At 36.9% G+C, this 22,663-nt stretch overlaps 2 protein-coding genes and 1 pseudogene across 4 annotated transcripts; 1 reads left to right on the top strand and 2 right to left on the bottom strand.

Moving 5' to 3' along the window:
* Positions 1-3,024: 3,024 nt before the first annotated feature.
* Positions 3,025-7,129, top strand: LOC140839985 (DNA ligase 1-like; annotated as a pseudogene).
* Positions 7,130-9,927: 2,798 nt separating this feature from the next.
* LOC140838038 (uncharacterized) lies at positions 9,928-11,005 on the bottom strand. The gene is made up of 2 exons (XM_073204122.1): positions 10,875-11,005; positions 9,928-10,744 (listed from the first exon to the last, which is right to left on the bottom strand). Exons 1-2 carry the CDS (start codon positions 10,929-10,931, stop codon positions 10,049-10,051), a joined length of 753 nt encoding a protein of 250 aa, XP_073060223.1. The 5' UTR covers positions 10,932-11,005; the 3' UTR covers positions 9,928-10,048.
* A 2,697-nt stretch (positions 11,006-13,702) lies between these two features.
* On the bottom strand, positions 13,703-22,162 carry LOC140839986 (uncharacterized). 3 transcript variants are annotated; one of them, XR_012119825.1, is made up of 4 exons: positions 21,790-22,162; positions 21,307-21,371; positions 20,830-20,969; positions 13,703-14,119 (listed from the first exon to the last, which is right to left on the bottom strand). XR_012119825.1 is itself a non-coding variant. In XM_073207032.1 (4 exons), exons 2-4 carry the CDS (start codon positions 21,331-21,333, stop codon positions 13,931-13,933), a joined length of 363 nt encoding a protein of 120 aa, XP_073063133.1. In that variant the 5' UTR covers positions 21,334-21,371; positions 21,790-22,162; the 3' UTR covers positions 13,703-13,930. The 3 variants fall into 3 exon arrangements, 1 of the variants encoding a protein (XP_073063133.1); XM_073207032.1 differs by having other exon boundaries at positions 21,300-21,371; XR_012119826.1 differs by lacking the exon at positions 20,830-20,969.
* Positions 22,163-22,663: the final 501 nt, after the last annotated feature.

Genomic DNA, 22,663 nt, shown 5'->3' on the forward strand with positions numbered 1-22,663 from the left:
TATTGGTTTAGGTTTTTGAAATTTGACTACATTATTATTATAATAAAATCTTGGTATAATATGAAACCGACGAAATCTTTGAAGCATGATTTCCTTAACCAACGTGATAAAATAAGAAAAAGAATAAATTATTATAATTAACTAACAAATATTTTTAATCTCTAAATATTAGGAGACAGTTTCAAGAATGTATATATGTGAGACGAGTCAACCTTATCGATATTCACAATAAAAAGTAATACTCTTAGCACAAAAATTAATATTTTTCATCGATGATCCAAATAAAATATATGTCTCATAAAATACGACATGTGAGACCGTCGCAGACAAATCTTTGCCCTCTACAAATATATTCCTTGCTCCAAATTAGTAAATTTATTTTTCTTTACTTCTTTCCACAAACTACATTGTTATTCACACAACAAACAGAAATGCGCCATTCGATTTACATCAAAATTCAATTTTGAGGATATCTCAACTATCATATTAACAAATTAGCTAAAAAATATACTATATCCTCCAGCTTGGCCGGCCAAACATAATTTTGACTCTTTTCTCTATACGGTTTGTATTTAAACTAAAATTGGTAGGCCTAGTTGTCGTAAAGATGGGCTGAAATCAGGGGCGGACCTATGTGGGCTTAGCCCGAGTGTGAGAACCTGAATTTCAGCAGCAACTCATATTTCAGAAGTTGGTATTTTTCCAGCAGACATATATTTTCCAGCAGACAGAATCCAGCAGCAGAAGAGTGAGAAAGCAACAGCAGAAGAAGAGCGATGAAGCAGCAGACAGTTACGAATTCAGCTTAGACTTGTAACTGAAGCATTTAACACGAAATAAAAATTATTAATGTCAGATTATGAGCCTTAATTGGGAGGCCAACAGTCAGAATTTCACCTATAAATATCACCCTCAAACATCTGAATTGGTTTACCAAAATCTTGAGTTATCACTTGAAATTAGAGCTAAGAGAGTGTATTTTCGAAGCTGTAAAATCCAGTAGCAAGGCAAGCAGATTTCCAGACTTCAACCGAAATTCTTTAGCAAATTACTGTAAGTGGGTTTATGTATAAATATCTTGAAACTCGTTTGATGATTTCTGATTTAAAGCAAAGTACTCTTGATTTCTGATATCTGATTTTGAAGCACTGAAACTTAGTGAACTAATGGTAGGAATATATATTCTGAACATTACTGATTACTGATTACTGGCCTCACCCCTTAGAGGAGAGAACATATAGGGGACTGATATCAGTTTAGCCATGAAATTCACGAAGGTGCTCAGTGCTTATTTGATAAACTTCTGATTTCTGATTACTGAATACTGATTACTGATTTCTGAACACTGATTTCCGTTATGAAAATAAGAATTTCTGTATATTTTCGTATTACTGTTCTGTATAAAAATGATTTCGAAAACTGAGAGTTATTCCCGCTCCCGCTTACTGAGTGACAAACATATCACTCACCCACCATAACATCTCAGATAAGAACGATGAAGAAATGTTAGAAGAAAATGAGCAGAATCTGTTTTGGGATGGTGAAGAAGAAGACTGTTATTCTCAGTTTCAAATTATGTTTCCCGCTGCATCTGTAGAAGCAATGTTTTATCTGTTTTACATTTCCGCTGTAAAACATTAATGATTCGAATTTGTATCAGACAATGAATTATTTCGTATTATGAATGAAAAGTCTGTTTTCTGAATTTTGTACTTCTGAGGCTTGTTGTTTTCGAATGTAAATTTGAGAGCAACGTCGGTGTCAACCAACCCCCGTCCCGGTGCGTGACACCGGGTGGCTCAAATTTTTTTGAAAAAATTTATAGGTAAATTTTGTATAATTTTAGAATAATATGATATTAGTCCGGATACATCAATTTAAAATATTAAAAAATTCTAGAGTTTAAAATTCTAGCCCAGACGGAGCCATATTTCTGGCTCCGCCCCTTGCTGAAATAGACATTTTAGTGCAAGAAAATTTAATAATAATTTGAAAATACCCATGTAGTTTTTATCAATAACTTATTATTGTAATACAATAAGCCAACGTTCAATAGAATAATGAAAGATATGACACAATTATGATTCTAAGATTCTGTAGCATTGAGCCAAACAATTGATGATTGCACCAATTAAAGAGTGTTTAAGAATAATGATGATGATCCAGCTTAACCATTTATTTATTTTTAAATAAAAATAGAGTTCTGGTTTCGCCAATACAATTTTTTTAAATAAGAGCCCTGGTTCTACGATAATTCGAAAATGGAAGGCCAAATTACAATAACTTGTAAATGATATATTATTGTTATCCGTTATGGTTCGGTGAGAACATGTCATATATGCTTGTGGGGACCTATCATGAGATAATACTACATTGTGGGAGAATGATATAGATTTGATCATATATTATTTTTATGTGAGTTTCACATGAAATCTTGATAATTGATTTTACATAGTAGGTAATACAAATAAGGTAATTCCCCATTTGTAGGATCAAATTTCCCCATCTTGTGTTATGATCAAAGATCGTGACATATAGTTCAATGAGAACATGTCATATCTGTATGTGATATGATCAATGATCGCAACAAGTATTGTCTTTGACGAGGTGTTCGAGTTAATGAAATATATAAATGTTTGATTAATAATTAATAGTTCGATTATCTTTATCAACATCTTTTCGGATGATCTTGTCACACATGTCTTCGTGATGTGGTTTATCTTATTAACGTGATTGGCAAGTTATTGTATTAATACGAGTATTTACTTAATGCATTGTTATGGATTCTCACGTCACAAATAAATAAAGATGAATAGAGTTGAATACATGATAAAATCAATAATTCTAAGTTAAAAGACATAAATATATGAGGGAGATAAATTTTGAACATTTAAAAGTGTTCTTATTGTTAAAACAATAACAATTCACGTGTTTGGAAAATTAATCTGTTATTTGAGTCTATTTTCATTTTTAATTTTTTATATTTAAGTCAAATTTTTCGTATTTGGAGTTTTTAAGGGGTTTGGGATTCTAATCAAATTACGACTCTCAGAATCTCCCGCCATTTCATCATTCGCCGCCTCCTCCAACCGCCGGTTGATGCTTTCACCCGGTTCATGACTCTGTTGCTCCATCGATATCTCAATCTCCCCGTGAAACTACTCCCGATCAAACTGTTCGTCTCATTTTCCTCGAAAACTTCGCTCCTCTTTGCCAGGTCAAACCCTAGATGCAAGACCATTTCCACCTCTCGCCCCTCTGCATTCGATGTCCTCATGTCCAATGCTTCCAAGAAAAATCAGTCACAGCAGCAGAAAGCCACAGCAATCTCCCAGAAAGGGCAAAAGCCCCGCTGGCATTTCACAAACTTCTGGTTTGAATCTTAATGCTAGTGATTCAGGTAGTTCCGTTACTAAACCGATCAAAAGTGCTGTGGAGAATGGCCAATTGAGCCCCAAGAGCTCAAATTTAGACCAAACTGGAAATGCTCTTGTTGAGACTTTGTCAAAAGATGGCCAACAAGTTGCAATTAGTCCAACCGTAGCTGAAGATACCCGTGCATCGGGGAGCTCGAAACAGGAGAAGATTAAAAATATAGAATTAATGTCCAAAAAGGGTGGGTCCGGAACTGCTGATTCGGATAAAGACTCCATGGTGGTGAAGAAGCCCAGGTTGTCTATTAGTCCTGACGAGAGCTTAGTGGAGTTGAAGAAAAAAGCTGCGAACTTCAATGTGAATAGGGCATCATATTGGGCAGTGGGAGAGAGGGTACCTTTTATGTTCGTAGTTAAGGCTTTTGATGCTATATCAAAGGAATCCGGGAGACTTGCTGTTACTAAGATCGTGTACAATATGCTTAGGACTGTGATCGAGACCACACCGGATGATTTAGTGCCTGTGTGTGTACCTCTTGGCCAATAGGATTTCATCCGCGCATGAGAGGTTGGAGCTAGGAATTGGGGACGCCTCAATTGTCAAGGCCCTTGCAGAGGCTTGTGGGGCAAAAGAAGCACATATTAAGAAGCAATACAATGTGATGAGTTTATTCTAGATGATTGTTGGAGTGTAATTGAAAGTTTTGAAACTTTTATTTTCTTTTTTAAATTGCATAATCTTCGTTGTGGTCATTAGGAAGCATGGATTTTAATTAAACATGAGTTTATAATGAAAATTAATGCAGATGCAGTTTAAAGCTAAGAGGAAAGCTTATTTTATTTTTATTGAGAATTACTTTCTGTATCATCAACAAAAGGTCTGAAATATTTCTGTATTCCTTAAATTTCAGATGCACCTGTCTGCCAACAACACTTCTAATTTTATTGGCAAAAATACTTTGAAACGAGTAAACATATGAGACTTTCTAATAAGATTAGCTACATGATGGCAGACATATATGCAATGAAAAAATCAGTTCAGGAGTGAAGAATGTGATTGTAGTGGTATGCACGTAGTTCATCCAAATGCAGGTGATGTTTTTATGCTGTTTGAGTGGCCGATCATCTGGTTGATTGTGCTCCCAGTCAACTTTTGGTTTGTTCTAGCTTTTATGTGTTTTGCTATGAGTAACAAATGAATTCAAGACACAGATGTTTCTTTTGCTATGTGATAAGCTTATTGTATAAAATACTGAATCTTCAACCGGGTGATTTGCAGTTACTATTCTCTAATTTACTTTAACAACTTCTAATGATATTTTACGTATCATAAGTATCTGATAATAGATATATGAAATTTGTCTCTGTCACAATAATTATTCTTTTACTCAACTTTATTTTTGATGTTTATAAATTATAATCTTTCGATCAGAATCCTTTTTCTTTATTATTTTGTATCTTTTTTTTTAAAAAAAATTCTTTATGATGTATAGTGTTTTATTACTCACTTGAGTGTGTATATATGCAGAATCTTTACGAGTCATTTCAGGAGGAAGTTGGATTTTTTCAGTTTGTCACTGCACTAACATCAAATGATCTCGAGGAAATACAAAAATTTCTTGAAGATGCTGTTAGTTCTAGGTGATTCTAATTTTTATGGTTTTATGTCATGATAAATTTGAGATGCACACTACATTCAAAATTAAGGTTTGTTTGCTGTTCATGTATTTTGTTCAAAGTTCAAAATTCCTTTGTCCACGTAAAAGCTCTCAACTATTGACATATTTCCTTTTTCATGATACTCAATAATTCTTCTTTTCAGCTCTGAATGGTTGATTATCAAAACCTTGAATAGAGATGCGACGTACGAGCTGTCAAAACGGTCTAATAAATGGTTAAAATTGAAAAAGGACAATATGGAGAGGTAGGGCTTACCTCTGAATTTGTACTGCATATGTGCCAGGTTACAGTTAATAGTTATGCTTTGCAGTATTGGTGATTCTTTGGATCTGGTTCCCAATGCTGCATTCCATGGAAGGGGAAAATGTATCGGTAATTCACATATATACTTCCTTCAGTTGAGATCAAATATGTGTTGATGCCATATATGCATGTATCCATTTTAATGCATTTTCTTGCTTACAAAATGTGATTGTTTTAGATTTGAGATTACAGTTAATTTTAGTTACTTCTCGAATTATCGGCTGTTTTGGTTTTCTTATAGGTGTGTATGGCGCCTTTCGCCTTGCTTGTTACGATAACAACAAAGAGGAGTTTCAAAGCATTTGCAAACTCGGTAAATTCTGCTTCTAGCTATTATCAGCCAACATATTGGCGTCACTGGATGGCTAGTTATAACTTATCTGCTAGCTTCCATTCTTTTTGACTAAAAAACACTGAAACTTGTCTCTTTAGGCACTGTCTTTTGCTTGAAGAACGTTCTGCCAGTCTTCGCTCTAAAGTAATTCCCAAGCCAAAGGTTTGTTTAATTCAAATATTTATGAATCGGAATGAATGTGTTTTTTTCTGTATTAATTAATTTCTTTATATGCTTGATGTGTATGCAATCTCCAGTCGTGTTACAGGTATTCAGATTCATTAAGTCCAGATGTGTGGTTCGAACCAACTGAGGTAGCAATTGCGTCTTTTGCTTTATGTGTGCTTTACGTACTATTTTCATGTATTCTATAATTTACATGCACAGTTACATCCTTGACTAATAGCAGCAAAGAACTGAAAGTGTTCCTGTCGTTAATATTAAACTTTTCTGTTGAAGACGAGAACTCTGACAGGGGTGATCAAAAAAGATTTCCAATTTTTTTACCTTTATATAGATTTATCCTCTTTTTAGGAAATGTAATTCCTTTAGGCCCACTGTGTCAGATTTAAATGTTTCTATATATTTATGATTAAGTGTATCAGTTGCGTTCTCATTTAGGTTTGGGAGGTGAAAGCTGCAGATCTAACTATCAGCTCTGTTCATCGTGCTGCAATTGGTACTGTAAATCCTGAGAATGTACCATCACAAAATTCACAAGTTCTAGGTTTCATATGTTAATTTATTTGTGCTATGAACCGAATGGATGACATCCCATCTCTTTTGTTTTCTCTTTAAATTTGTTTTCGTTAGGGAATTTCTCTACGATTTCCACGCTTATTGCGTGTAAGAATCCAGAGCAGGCATCGTCATCTGATATGGTAAATGAATATTACAGTTTCTTGGTTTCAGTCGAGCTTCTTTTTCATTTTTTGTCTGAAGCTGGCAAGGTGTTAAATCTAAGCTTTTCTTTGGTAAATCAGGTTGCTGATATGTATAATGCTCAGAAACACAATCAACGAGATAATCAAGATTACAACGAGGATGATTGAGATAGGGAAAAGAATGCCTCTCTACTGGATGTATGGAGCTGGTTCCTTCATTCAAAAGAATGCAAGCTGGTTTCTTTTTGCAATATATATGTTATTGCCAGTGAAATTATATGTGTTTCACCCATCAAAACACTGAAAAAATGTCTATTATACTGCAGTTCGACCCATGTTGCATGCTTCCTTAAAGCTATTTGAACCAAATTTATCCACCACAGCTACAATAATCGCAGTAGCGAATCCTGAGGAATGTTGGTAGGGACACTTTCTCCACCTCTCACTTAAGTTATTTTATGAACTCCTATTTTTGTGCGTTATATAGGGGTAACTCAACTTCGATTTTAAGTGTAAGAAACTTGGAACTTAATAACATTTTTGACTTGTTTAATCTGCAGGATGGCAGCCATGTTACAGAATTGGCAGCTCACGCTAGGGATTTTAGTGTTCATTTCCTAGTAAGATTTTCAGTTGTGCTAACATAACCCGCTGCATAATTCATATTAGTTGTCAGTTAAGTTGACTCTCGTTCTTACATTCTCATGTCTATTGTATATTTTCAAATTCTCGATTGCCAGTTTTCATATAAATCCATAATTGGGTGTGTTTGTTGGTGGCTTTCACGCGGAAAAAGAAAATGACATACAGACAGAATACACCTGCATGTGATTATCCATCCTTTTTGTCCAATCTACAAAAAAAGAGACAAAGAACGTGCTGTGGACTATAGCTGTTAGCAATCCGTTGATTGTTTGTTTGGGTTGGCATGTTTGAATATTTGCCATATGAGTTGGTGAATCTATGGATTCATGAGGCGTATTCGGAATGCCACGTAAGATAACCGCCCTCATATATCTGATGATCGAATTTGAAATTTTAGAGAAATCACATATTTTTCTTTGACAATTTTATAATTTTTTTCGTTTGGGATGAGACAATTATTATTATTTTTATACCACGTGAGAAACGTTGTAGCTATCTTTTGGTGTGGACTGGGTAAATCAGGAGACTAATGTAATAGTGTGCAAATTATGTTAGCTACACAAATCACACTAGACAAACCTTGTATTGATAGAAAGAATCGATTCTTGATCAATGGTCAATTACTCATCAACTTCATAACTCGAACAACTGTTTGAGAGCGGGATGAGATGATTATTGGTCGCATGGCTGGCGGGTCCATGTATAGTATGAGTGTGAGTGCTGTGATTTGTTGAAATTAGGGGTAGAAGAATGTTGGAGTCGAGAAAATGTGATCCGGGCATTGAATTTCAATGGGTTTTTCTTTCTTTTTCTTCTCTTTATCTTACCGTGTGGACCAATGTTGATTTGTTTTATTGGGGTTCGGTTGCCTATAATTCCAACCGCCTCTCGCGCCAAATTTCTGCCAATCTTTGCCCGCACATACATATTTATTATTCAGTAGGAGAAAATTGGAATATTTTTTTAGTAGCAAAATTAATATCAATGAAGCTAAAAAAATGGAATAGAGTTCACATTGACTTCATTCTGTTTTTCTGTACTCAATCCTTTTTAATAAAAACCGGCGCTTCAGCCATGATAACATGTGCAATGTTTGTAACTTTATCAATGTTCTACAAGACGTCGTTTAGGATCGTCTAAGTTTATCAACCTGATTTTAGAAAGGTGATTTCTCTGGATTCTGTTAAAAAACCAGTCATCTAGATTGTCTAGTCACAGCCTAGACAGTCGTTTAATTCAATATGTAGATTTTTTATTTTGTTTTTTAAAGGTTGTTTATCATATTTTTTTTATCAATTTGTATTAGATAGAGAGGAAAAATATGACATTGATTTTGAGTTTGAATATGATATAGAAGAATTATTAGATAAATATGGCGATAAACAAAAAAAAAAGAAATATTTAGATAAAAAAAATGTAGCTTATGTGCTAGACCGATGAATGACTACCCGTCTACAACTTATTACTTTTTAGAACATTGAACTTGAGTGAATCTATGTTATTCTCTTGAAAAGTAGCATTCATACACACATAATTCTGCTATACAAAAATTATATATTAAAAGGATGTTTGTATAAATATCAATATGCTCTTGGAGAAATCATAAATTTGAAAATCTAGGGGTGAATGGAGTGTTTGAGGGGTAAATAATACAATTGTCCTTGTTTATGCACTTTTATTGAAAAACTTGTGTAATTAGTAGTCACGTCTCGTAGAACGTGCAAAATAATTTTTGCGTAGCTTTTGGAAGATTTAATCATTCGAGAAGGTAAAATTTAAATTAAAGTATTTGATGTAAGATAAAATTACCAATTAAAGAAATTGCTTTTTTAAAAAAGGATTTGGAGGTGGATCCCAAATTTGATATGTAGGAACCTACTCGAGCAGCCAAACCGTGCCTTTCACACGTTGTAGTCTTGGCCGTCTCTCCATTCAAAGATTTATTATATTCATATATAAACTCAAACATTCATTTTATATAATAGTTTCTTTTTTGTTTTTCGAAGAATAAATAATTAGATTTCTGTTTGAGTGTTGAAAGTGGGTTTGACTGTATATTATAAACAGAAACGAGTATATAAGTGTGCACATTAGTCAAAAATAGTTTTTTATTATTGAAATGAATGAAAAGTATGGTTTTTAAAATTAATTTTTAAATTTATGGTTCTTTTAAATGAAAGAATTAAAATACTTTATTTTGTAATTAAAGTGGTAAATTTTATATCAGTACACATTTAATCAGAATCATGTTTATGAATAAAGAATTAAATAATTTGGATAAGATAATTAAAATAATAAAAATAGAATAATTTTGTCAATAACTCATAACTCATCTTATAAAAGGTTTCAAAGTCTCTCAACCAAGTTCAAAATCCAACGACTTCAAAAAAAAATCCAATTTCTAGTAATTGTTTCTTGATAAAGGAGTACTCTCAAGTAATCTGTTAACTAAAATAGACAGAAACAACCAGTTTCTAATACCCCCGACCCCAAATAAGATTGTTCAAACAGTACTTTAGTGTTTTTATGATTTAAAAGTGACATTCATTCCCAAAAAAAATCTACTTGGCTTCATTTTCTGATGGAACTGCGATTCACTGTGCTTCTAATGGTGGAAAGCAAATAAAACTAAAATCTTTTGATATGGCAACACTACTTTGTAAGTTACAAAAAAGACAGTGCTCCAACCAGATTACAGGCCAAAAAAGCAGACACCAAAATCTTCAATTTTGTCCAGCTTCACTTCATCCAAACTACTGTTAAGCTAATCACTAGAAGATATTGCAGAAGTTGAAAAACATAAAATACAGCACTAAAAGCTAATTAATTTAGCTCATTAATGGCGATTGGAGAAATCCCTTCTGGTATTTCAGCTCAATGGGTGAAGAATCGGGGTTTTCAGACAGACCCCTCTTCCTATTTACCTTCAAAATGTTGTTTTGTGATGATGATTGACTGGACAATAGAGTTGGAAGAGGCGTTGGTGATGATGGGATCACCACCGGCGGCGGCGGGATCTGGTTGGTGTCAAGGGGCGGTGGAGGCTGGCGCCACCGCGGGAGAGGCCCGGCGAGGAGGAGGGTTTGTAGAAGGGGCCCCGCTTTCATCACTGCTTGCAAAAGCTTCCCCTTTTCTGGCAATGGCCTGTCGAGTAAGATGGGAAGCTCTGCTTCCACCTCTTCTGCTGGCTGCGGTGGCGCTGGTGGCGGCTGGAAGTGGGGTGGAGACGAAACAATACTCTCGTCGCAATCTGAGGAAGAGAAAACATTACTGAATTCAATCCCTTTTCTGGGATCATCTTCTTCAATGCTCGAAATCCCAGAATTCGGAGCAGATTGGTTCAACTTCTGCTGGATCAAAATCTTCTCAAAGAACACATTTTGGCACTTTTCTTGAGCTTCGTCTCTCTCTTTAATGGCTACGTGTAGCATTTCTCGGAGTTGGGCAATTTGTTCATCTCTGATTCTGAGCTCTTCCTCCAGCTCCATGTTCAGCAGCAAAGATTGCCTCCAATCGTCCATACTCTGTTTCAAGAACCAAATGTTGCTTAAATTAAGACCGTAAATTCTTGAAAAAGAAGTAAATTTGACAGAATTTTACATGATTCTTGATCGTGAAGAATGTGTAGAGATTCAAGCGAGAAGTTCTCATTACCTTTTCTTGGTGAAAATAAGTCCAATTTAGAGGAAGGAGGCCTTTTTGAACATCCATTAACAAAATGTATATAATTGGAGTGAGGAGGAGGGAGTTAGTGTGTACTTTTTTTTATATAGGACTTTTTTAGCAACTGTTAGCTTCCCTCCATTAACCCTTATATATTCGTTTGTTTAGTATTCACACTCAATTCTTTTTTTTTTAAATAAGAATATTTTATTCGTAAAAATTAATTATAACAAATTGTTTTACACTATATAATTTAAAACAATTTTACATATTTATTTATGCTATTTTTATTATTATTATTTTATAATAGATGGTTATCTTGATGTCATGATCTACACCATTTCATCTCTAACATAAAAAGTAAGGAAATATCATCATAACACATTATAGATTGTCAGAAGAACAACAATCATCTTGTTCAATCGATTATTTTAGTTAATTTCTCAAAAAATCTTATAAAATAATTCTATAAGGTTTTTAATTATGAGATATTCTTACACAAAATTACTTTACATATGAAAATATTTGACAAAAAAAAAACTAATTTACATACGTATGGACAAAAGCATTGGACTAACATTTCATTGTTAAATGATCGACAAAATAAAATTTATTACGTTATTGTATATCAATAGTGTGCTCAAAGCGATATGATTTGAAAAACAAACATCGATTTTAATTCAAAGTGTCATGATTCGAGTCTACATCGTTCGAGGTAGAAGTTTCAAGCAAAATTCGACGTAATATCTTTCAGTGTCTTTATATTTGTATGTATATGTAAATATAATACCATTTGTATGTATTTCTGATGCTCATAAAGATGGAATTATGAAATACAAGTGGGAATTAGATTTATGATAGTAAATACAATAATAGATCTTATGGAATTACTAATACACACTGCTCTTATGTAACAAAAATGTTTTAACAAAATTATTAACTTAAGTCTCAGAAAAACAGAAACAAAAAAAAAAAAGAAAAGAAAAGAAAAGCATACAAAAACGTGTTTTCTTGTTGAGTCAAATTTCTCCACTTACAAGTTCAATCACATTTTTGGGAAAGATTAAACGATTATTTAAATTTGTCAAAAAAATTAATTAATGTTTTTGTCACCTTTCTAATAAGCTATTAGTCCTCTTTATTTTAACTTTTCCATATAATGTCATAATTTTCGCGTATTTATACATCGCATTATTTTCATAATTTATAATCAACTATATATTAAAATAACTTTTTTTTTGAATTTAATGAAATTAAAACATCCACTGAATTTGTCGTCTATTTATTGTTTCTCTTTGTAGGTTGGCTTGTTGGACTAAAGCAGAACAAGCCAAGACTGTACAGCATATATCTAATATTGACTGGGAGTAAAAGAGATCCAGTCCTTTTTGTTAATATTTTATTTTATGAAAAAAAATTAAAATATTTGATATACCCTTGCCCATTTTTAATCTTGTACTTAGCAAGCCAGGAATTACAGTTAATGTGAATATATATATATATATATATATATATATATATATATATATATTCAATTTATATATAGAGTTATGATTTATTTTTCACATTTCTTTGAAAAAATCACTTTAATATTCATTAAAGAAATTATTAGAAAAGAAACGTTGTCGACCACAGAGGGTCTTCTCTCTATTGTAATATGTGACCGATCTTTCGAAAATTCCAAATTAATAAATGATATATGTGTTTTTATTAAATGAAGAATATAGTATGGAGTGCATTAAATTTACAATCTAACTTTTTGTGTGTACGCTATTTATTGCTGTCGCATTAAGTTTTTGGTCCGCTCGTATTAATTACATTCGGTAAAAAATAACGATAACGATTGAGTATCCAAAGTCCACTCGAAAAAAATTATTAAATAATAAAAAAAGAGATGGAAAAATTATAAAGTTGACTTCTGTTTCTACCAGTCACTTGTACATTTTCAGAAATCGTCTCTATTATTCGATAAATCTTCTTTTTTCGGAAATTTTAAATAATTTTAAAGATATATATGTATAATATGATACTTACATCTTCACATGCAAGATTAGTTTACTGGAATAAAACAAGGAGTGGTTGTGAAAATGGTTATTTCCTTAGATAAAGGCTTAAGAAAATGCTTAGTAAAACTTAAATCAAAACACCACCAGCTCCAAGTCACGAGCAATCAGCTAGGCTGTTTTGATGCAAAACTGGCAAAGCTAAGCAAGGAGACAGCATTCACCGAAGCCGGGAACAACCGCCGTCATCAGCCGTTTTTTGGTGTACTTGTGTCCATGTGGGTATTTAAGGTGTTGCTGAAGATTTTACCAAAACTCCATATTTAGTAGCTCGAAAACTTTGGTCGGTGCAAGCGAGGCCACCATATGAAAACCCGTTTTCATGACAAGTGATCTGAAGCCATAACAGTTTGCATTCTCCCGGGGAGCTTCTTGTGCCAGAAAACATTCATCGACCTCATTCGGACGATCACGAAACAATTCTCCCTTTCTACATCCTTTCGATTTATTTGGGAATGAAACTGTTTACTCTTTAAAAGAAATACAACGGTTTTCGTTTGGTTGCTCACATGCAGTTTTGAGTTAAACAATTACTGCATTCTGTCATTATTCATGTGTCAGTTGAAGGTTATATCTATATTATATATTTGGTGTTCCAAATTTAGTTTCATATATACCCTTTTCTACTTTCAAGCTCATTGTCATATGGTATGCTATAAGGGAGATTTTGATTAAGAGGCCTACTTTAAAAGTTGACTAGTGCCCTTTTTTAACAGTCCACCATGCTAAAATGACTAATCCCGGAAAGACTACACATTTAAGTTCTGAAATATCGAATATACTGTTGTAATTATATATATATGCATGTATGTGTACATATCCATATATAAACACACACGTTACAAAACATAACATGATGAATAAGCTTCAACACAGCTGCTGATAAGAATTGGCCTTCATGTTAAAACTAAAAACAGCAACGGAGGAGTATTACTAAGCTTGGTAAAGCTGGTGATGAAGCTACCATTCGATTACTTGGTCCAATCAATTCAGTGTATATTGCCTGATTTGAGACATCTTTGACTTGGATGTTACTTCTGTATAGAGAGATGGCATCAGGTCCATCTTCACCTTTCGAATGCTTCTCCTCATTGATGATTCAGTACTGCAAGGAGATGGTTTGGTGGTTCCTTTATTTGCATTGCAGATGTAGCTTGTTAAGTTTCGATAGTCCTGCAGCAACATGGAGAACGTAAATTGTAGGAAATAAACACAACAATTATTCAATCTCATCATCCCATGTAGCAGTTAACATATCAAGCATCATCAAACATCTTCAACTGTGATGAAATACAAAATATTTCCTCGCCTAAAAAGAACAATACCTTTTCCTGATGTGCCTTTAACACGACTTGAATGCTTTAGATGTATGATACAGCATTGTATTATGTTAATCACTATGGTAAGAGCATAGATGCATCAATTTTATGAAGCAGCAGCACTAGCATCGGTAATGCTAGAATATATATTATATACATACATGTATACATATACATACATGTATATATCTATGTTTTGGAAGGAATTTAAAAGATACTTACATCATAGAGCGGCTGCCCATCTACAGTAACCTATGGATATCTACCTCAATCACCATAAAAATGTTTACAAGTATCAAACATATATAATCCGTGTCTACACTCTATAGCAGGTTTTTGTCATTTCAGAATAAATTTCACTCCTTTGATGGAGACTTACCTTCCTCCATTAAACCGTATTCTAATGCTAAGCCTGAGCCAAATTATCCCCGACATCAAGTTTTAGAAAAATATGATTTTCTTCTAAGCTTGCCAGTCAGCTTTTTAAATTAAAGAGCAAGTTCTCTCGATAACTTTTATGAAATTGGAAAATACAGTGTCGCAATGTGGTTCTTGATAATTATCTCATTATCGCTTTTGTTGAGCGGTCACAACGTAAGACACATAGACTATGCTTCAGATGTGGTGAAACATCGATCACCTTACAAGATGTTTCAATTATTTAGGGCCTAAAAATTGATGGTGAGACAGTGATCGGAATAGATGACCCGCACACAGTGGAAGAATGGTAGCTAATATATCTCGAATTGTTGGGAAAAAATGGCCACTTATGATCCATTAGGGTTTTAGGCTATCATTGAAAATCTAGACTTATCATGACGAGAGATCAGATGTATATCATAAAATATATTCGTTGTGTAGCATAGATGGTTCAAATTATGTTTCCGAATTATTAAAGAGTGTCCGTGTTACGTTCACGGGTAATGGATCTAGTTATGGGGCGATTAAGTGAGAATTCACCACTCGCAAGGGTGTGAGCGTGTTTCTGGGATTTCCGCCCACGTCTCGCTATTTTTGATAATTGGGAATTGAGGCTCGTTGAAGAGAGAACCTCACGATCTCAGACTTAGTAGAAGCAACACAAATTTCATATCTTTATTTCGTCACTTCTGATAGCTATATATACAGAATTTGACAAACCAAACTAAGGGATAAGAATCCCAATCTAATCCCATCGATATCTTCCTAGAAGATATCTTCCTAACTAATAAACAACCCTATCTAATCCAAACCAACTAAATGAGATAACCTCTTATTTAAAAACAAGATAAACATAGAATCCTGTGATCCTATGATCTAATCTATCCTCTTGTATTTCCCATGAGTGTGCCTTTGATAAACAATATCCTTCATAGCCGTTGGGTTGGGCTCGGTATTTGTTGGGAGTGGGCTGGTCGTGACATTACACCCCTGTGGAGACACGTGATCGTCCACGATCACAAATGAGGGAAACTCTACGGCCAAGGTGGAAGCATCCTGCCACGAAGCCTCGGTGGGTGAGAGGCCGGCCCAGTGAATCAGCAGCTCACGACGTCCCTGGCGGAATCTGGAATCGAGAACGGCCAGTGGCTGCGGTGGTTCGTCTTGGTTAAGCGTTGGCAGGTCTGCGCTGTGGGGAATGTTGCCCCTAAATGTCTTCAGAGAGGAGACATGGAAGACTGGGTGGATCAAGGAGGAGTCAGGAAGCTTGAGTTTGTATGCTACTTGACCAATGCGTGCGATAACTTCGAATGGGCCAAAGTAACGTGGGGAGAGTTTCTTGTTCACCCGCTTTTCCACACTCGATTGGCGGTACTGTTGTAAGCGTACCAGAACCATGTCCCCGATGGAGAATTGGACATCCCGGTGAGAGGAGTCATATTGGGTCTTCATGAGGTTCTGGGCGTGCAGGAGGCGTTGCCGGAGATGTGTTAGGACTTCGTCTCTGGCCTGTAATTCTTTGTCGACGGCCTCTAATTTCGCGACCCCTGGGCAGTATGATAGAAGACGCGGTGGTGGTCGGCCGTAGACAACTTCAAATGGTGACGAACGTAAGGATGAATGAAAGCTGGTGTTATAGCAAAATTCAGCCCATGCAAGCCATGTGGTCCATTTTTTTGGGAAGTCACCTGAAAAGCAGCGAAGGTACATCTCCACGATACGGTTAACCACCTCCGTTTGGCCATCCGATTGAGGATGGTAAGCCGACGTAAAACAAAGTTGTGTACCACTCAAGCGGAATAGTTCCTTCCAAAATCCACTGGTAAATGTGACATCTCGGTCGCAAACAATAGACTCGGGCAACCCGTGAAGCTTGAAAATATTCTCAAAAAAAATCCGCGCGACCATAACTGCTGTATAAGGGTGTGAGAGGGCAACAAAATGCGCATATTTTGAAAATCTGTCAACCACAACCAAGAGAACATTTTTCCCTTGTGATAGGGGAAGTCCCTCGATAAAATCCATCGAGATGTCCGTCCATACGTGGTGAGGAACTGGAAGGGGCTGTAACAGCCCGGCAGGCTTCAAATTTTCAGTCTTATTGCGTTGGCAAACCTCACATTCTGCCACAAATGTTTTTATGTCGCCGCGCATGCGTGGCCAGTAGAAGTCCCGCTGGACGCGATGCATAGTCTTCAAATATCCTTCATGGCACGAGCTATGAACATAAGTGATGATGGTACCTGTCAAATTCGAATCTGGAGGTACGAAAACCCTCTGATTATACCAAAGGAGATCATCAGAGAAATCCCAGGGTCCAAGAGCTTCTCCCGCCTTCACCTTATCGATCAAGGTCTGTAACTCGCGTCTAGAGACGAGTTCGCTTCTGATTTTGTCCAACCATTCCAGCCGTGGGATTGATAGAGCACAAATAGAGCTACTGTCGGGTTCATCCCTTCTTGAGAGGGCGTCGGCGACCACATTGGATTTGCCTGGTTTGTATTCCACCTTGAATTCAAATCCTAACAGCTTACTAATCCATCGTTGCTGAGGTGAAGTTGTGATACGCTGTTCCAACAGAAATTTGAGACTGTAATGATCGGTGTGCACCAAGAAAGAAACCCCCCATAGGTATGTTCGCCAGTGGCGGATGGCTTTAGCCAACCCAATCAACTCCTTTTCGTATGCCGGTAAATTTCGGTGGAGCAGAGCCAAGGCCTGGCTATAGAATGCAATAGGGCGGCCATTTTGGAGAAGAACAGCTCCTAATCCACTTTCAGATGCGTCACATTCGATCACAAATGGTTCTGAAAAATTCGGGAGGGCAAGGACGGGTGTGGATGTCATAGCCTTCTTCAATTCCTCGAAGGATCGAGTAGCTTCTTGTGACCAGACGAAGGAATTCTTGCGAAGGAGGCCGGTCAGGGGTGCGGCAATAATTCCGTAGTTCTTGACGAATTTGCGATAGTACCCCGCAAGGCCTAGGAACCCGCGAAGGGCGCGGATAGAGGAGGGGGCCGGCCAGTTAGCGATGGCAGCAATTTTATCGCCATCGACTGTGACCCCCGATTGCGTCACTCGATGGCCGAGATATGCTACTTCTGTTTGAGCTAGAGAACATTTGGATCGCTTCAGAAAAAACTGTTGTGCCTTGATCGTGGAGAAGACCAGGCGTAAGTGTTTCAAGTGTTCCTCCCAAGATTTGCTGTAAACCAAAATATCGTCGAAGAAGACAAGGACAAATTTGCGTAGGTAATCCCCGAAGATAGTGTTCATGATGGCCTGAAAAGTGGAGGGAGCATTTGTTAGCCCGAAGGGCATAACCAAGAATTCGAAGTGACCATGATGTGTCCTGAATGCGGTCATGGGAATGCATGTTGGATCCATCAGGACTTGGTGGTATCCTGCTCGGAGATCCAGCTTGGTAAAGAATTGGGCCCCATTAAGCTCTTCCAACAGTTCCTCAATCACTGGGATTGGAAACTTGTCCTTCACAGTTCGTGCATTCAAAGCCCGGTAGTCGATACAGAAACGCCATGATTTATCGGCCTTGCTGACTAATAGTACGGGTGATGAAAAGGGTGAAGTACTGGGTCGGATAATTCCTTGTTTTAACATCTCGGCGCACTGTCTTTCAATCTCGTCTTTTTGCGCGTGGGGATAGCGGTAAGGTCGAACCACTACAGGATCTGTCCCTTGGGTTAATATAATTTTGTGTGTATGTTGTCGTCGTGGTGGCAGCCCCTTAGGGTCCCTAAAGATCTCTTCAAAGTCCAGCAGCAGCGCCTGAAGGCTAGGCAGGTCCCTGCCGTTAGTTTCTGTAATGGTGAATGCAAAAGGGCCTGAACTTGCATCAAAATCGTCTCCTTGTAGGCTGACCGGGTTACCTTCATGTGGGAAATTCATGACCCTGTGTGTGAAGTCCCAATTGATGGCGCCCAACGTGCACAACCAATTCACCCCCAAGACCACACTAAAGTTTCCCAGTGGTATCAAAAACAGATCCACATAGAATCGAGCTCCTCCCAGAACAACCTGTACCCCGCGGCATACCCCTGAACATTGGAGTTGTTCGCCGTTGGCCACAGACACTAGGTTTCCACGGACAATCCCAGCTTGGCGGCCTCCCGTGTATCCACGAAGCAATGCGTGCTTCCCGAATCGATCAGGACCCTTACGTGGCAGTCTTGTATTTTCCCCCAAATCTGCATGGTTTTCGCACCATGGGGGCCCGCCATTGCATGTATAGAGGCTCCAAATTCTTGTGGTTCTTCTTCTTCCGTAGGGTCCTTATCGTCGTACGTGTCATCTTCTATTCCTTCCAACAAAAATAACCGTTTGCATCGATGCCCTGGTGTGTATCGTTCATCACAATTGTAGCAGAGCCCCTTAGAACGCCGCTCTTCCAGCTCCAGTCGACTCAATCGTTTGATCCTAGGAGTTTGGGGCTGTTGTTGGTTGTTGGTGCTACGTAACGGTGCTCGTGTTTCCTCTCTCGGATAGTCGTTCCGTTTCTCATATAATCGTGCTAGATTCATAGCCGAGGTGAGGTTTTTTGGGCGATGGATTTGAACTTCTATAGCGATGTTTCTTCGCAATCCACTAATGAACAATTGTGTCTCTTGTCTCGATGTTATGGGACCCGAACGGGCCAGCAATTCTTCGAAGTGTTCCTGATAATCATTCACCGAGTTTGTCTGACGTAGTTTGGCAAGATCGCCAAAGGTATCTCCTCGAAGGGGTGGGCCGAATCTGAGATCACATTGTTCCGCGAAGTCCATCCACAAAATATCGGGCTGATCCCGTTTCAATTTGCTAAACCACAGCTGAGCCTTGCCTTCGAGATGGAAGGATGCTAACCCCACTTTGTCTGCCTCATGTGTGTGTTGGTGGTCGAAGAAATGCTCGCAACGATTGAGCCACGTCAGGGGGTCTGATTTTCCATCGTAACACGGAAAGTCTAACCTGGTATATCTAGGTATGACAAACGAGTTGTCTTTCCCTTCCCGCATGCGTGGGCCAGTGGAGTACGTATCACGAGAATCCACGTGGTTGTTGTCACCGCCCAGGTCAGGCGCTGTTTCTGTTTTGGTGGCTGCGACTTGGATCGATAATTCTTCCAGGCGTGTGGCAAGATCCCGGTGTCGCTGGTCGTTCTCTTGTTGTCGCTGGTTACTCGCCGTTCTGTCCTCCTTGTACATGTTTATGAAGGCTTCGAGCTGCCTGTGCATGGAAAGCAAATCCCCCATAGCGGCTGGCTCTGATACCAAGTTGTTACGTTCACGGGTAATGGATCTAGTTATGGGGCGATTAAGTGAGAATTCACCACTCGCAAGGGTGTGAGCGTGTTTCTGGGATTTCCGCCCACGTCTCGCTATTTTTGATAATTGGGAATTGAGGCTCGTTGAAGAGAGAACCTCACGATCTCAGACTTAGTAGAAGCAACACAAATTTCATATCTTTATTTCGTCACTTCTGATAGCTATATATACAGAATTTGACAAACCAAACTAAGGGATAAGAATCCCAATCTAATCCCATCGATATCTTCCTAGAAGATATCTTCCTAACTAATAAACAACCCTATCTAATCCAAACCAACTAAATGAGATAACCTCTTATTTAAAAACAAGATAAACATAGAATCCTGTGATCCTATGATCTAATCTATCCTCTTGTATTTCCCATGAGTGTGCCTTTGATAAACAATATCCTTCATAGCCGTTGGGTTGGGCTCGGTATTTGTTGGGAGTGGGCTGGTCGTGACAGTCCGCCAAACTTATGTTTTGCAGCTACTCTGAGATATCGATAGGATGAAATCCTAAAGTTGAGGGAGTGCAGCTTTAGCATTATTGCACCGCGAAATATGCAATGTAATGTATATAGGAAAATCGATAATGACTTGGCGTTTATATATCCTGGATGTATATATAATGTATTAAGATAATTTAATATACCATTTCTTTTATTTGTTAACTCTATTTATTATCATTGGTAGATATGGGCATGCATTAGGATTAAATGTGCTAACCTTGACGGATGTAGATAGTAATAATTGAAAATCGTTATCATAATATAACACTAAAATGTTCAACTTTAAAAAATGTAAGTGACTATTCAGATCCTGCAAGCAGGAGAACTAACCTCTTTCCCGCGCTCGCCTACATAACAAGATGCCACAGCAGACGCATCCAAATTAATTTCTGGAATCATGTTTCCCAATGGATGTAATTTATGTGGTACGCCAGACTTTCCACACAGTAGATAAATGGGAAATGATCTTTCTGCATCACAGATGGGAAGAATATGAAAACAAGACATCAAAACCATATTACATTTTGAATATCAAGTCCAAGGGCCAATATTTACTAAAATTTTGAAAATAAAACAACGTCTTTCAAAATAGAAAACATTGAACAAGGCCATGGTTCAAGATTGATCAAATGAAGTAGACTACTTGGCGCACAGGCTAGTCATGACACCAACAACACTTTAACAAAGGCTATTTGCGAATTCAACATACATCGCAGGAAAAATTATAGAGGATCCCCGTGTTCACTAGAAGGGCAGCAAACATAATAAGAGGTTCTAAATCTTGACCAAACAGTACTAACCAGTAACCACATCCGGCCAGGCATAGATTGGCATGCCTCGACAAAGTTCAGCATGCAATCATTTATTCCATGCTGCGACCACAAAAAAGTCGCGTCAGTAAAGCGCCTAAGTCATATACAAGATGATATCCAGTGAAAGCCAGCTTCCAGTGTTTTCGTAAAAAGTTCGTTCATTTATCCAAGGCAAGCAACATCGGGTGGTTTTTCCAGCTGTTTGGTTTATAATTGATGCATAACAGCAACAAAGGGCAGAATTTAAATAAAATTTACTAGAGTTTAAAACAATGAAATGATCAGGGAAACCAAATGCAATCCCTTTCCTATCAAGTTTCCTACTTGGCTGCCTACCTCTTCCATAAAACAATAACAAAACAAGAAAAAGAAAAGGAAAACATAACCATAATAATAATAAGAAGATAAAAATAAAAGAACAGGACACTGCCCCAAAATTATAAAATGGAAACCATAAGCCAAAGTAAAGAATAAAAACCTGGCAAATGATGGTTCCATTTGGACTGATTTTAGCGTTGCCATATGGGATGAGCTTCAGATCGGTGATTGAAGCAAGGTCGGACTCGAAGATCTCGAACAGGTAATTAACGATAAATTGGAACAATAGTGGCAAAGGGTCTCATAGTAGACGAGAACCCAGATGAAAAAGATGCGGTGACAATGAATGAAATGAAGAGTAAACGAAGAGTATCCATGGCTGCAGATTAAATTCAACGCTGCTCCAAATTCTACGCTCTTCCAATTATTTTTGTCTGTCTGTACCAGGTGATTGATTGCTAGTGGGACCGATCCCGTTTGACTTGATCGGCGTTTATTTGTAAGCCATTATCGTAATTTTTTTGAATACATGCATACGCTCAATCTATATCTGAAAGATCGGTAACCCTATCGGTATTTATAATAAAAATAGACAAAAATTTGTGTGAGACTGTCTCATGGTCGTATTTTGTGAAACATATATCTTATTTGGATCATCCATGAAAAAATATTACCTTTTTATGCTAAGAGTATTACTTTTTATTGTGAATATCGATAGGGTTGACACATCTCACAGATAAAGATTCGTGAGACCGTCTCACAAGAGACGTACTCTAAAAAGTAATACTATTAGCATAAAAAGTAATATTTTTTCATGGATACCCAAATAAGAGATACTTCTCACAAAAAGTTTAATCGTAATATAAATTCGATTTGAAAATTTGCTCTTAGGATAAAGTTTTAAAATTTTACATCAACTTAAATTTAACAAGACTTTAATTATATATAACAGATGTTTGAAATAAGGTTTTGTTGATCCAACTCGTGCAGACAGTCTTAGGATAAAGTTTTAAAATTTATATCAATTTAAATTT

Source organism: Primulina eburnea, chromosome 8 (assembly GCF_022965805.1).
Source record: "Primulina eburnea isolate SZY01 chromosome 8, ASM2296580v1, whole genome shotgun sequence".
NCBI classification, from domain to species: domain Eukaryota; kingdom Viridiplantae; phylum Streptophyta; class Magnoliopsida; order Lamiales; family Gesneriaceae; genus Primulina; species Primulina eburnea.

Bases quoted from the DNA above. Each gene is read 5' to 3' on its own strand.
- LOC140838038 (XM_073204122.1), bottom strand. From the start codon at position 10,931: ATGGATGTTCAAAAAGGCCTCCTTCCTCTAAATTGGACTTATTTTCAC. The intron at 10,745-10,874 runs GTAATGAGAACT...TTCTTGAAACAG, and splicing joins CTTATTTTCACCAAGAAAAG to AGTATGGACGATTGGAGGCA.
- LOC140839986 (XM_073207032.1), bottom strand. From the start codon at position 21,333: ATGCCAATCTATGCCTGGCCGGATGTGGTTACTG. The intron at 20,970-21,299 runs GTTAGTACTGTT...TCTGTGATGCAG, and splicing joins CTGGCCGGATGTGGTTACTG to AAAGATCATTTCCCATTTAT. The intron at 14,120-20,829 runs GTTAGTTCTCCT...ATGTTGCTGCAG, and splicing joins TAGGCGAGCGCGGGAAAGAG to GACTATCGAAACTTAACAAG.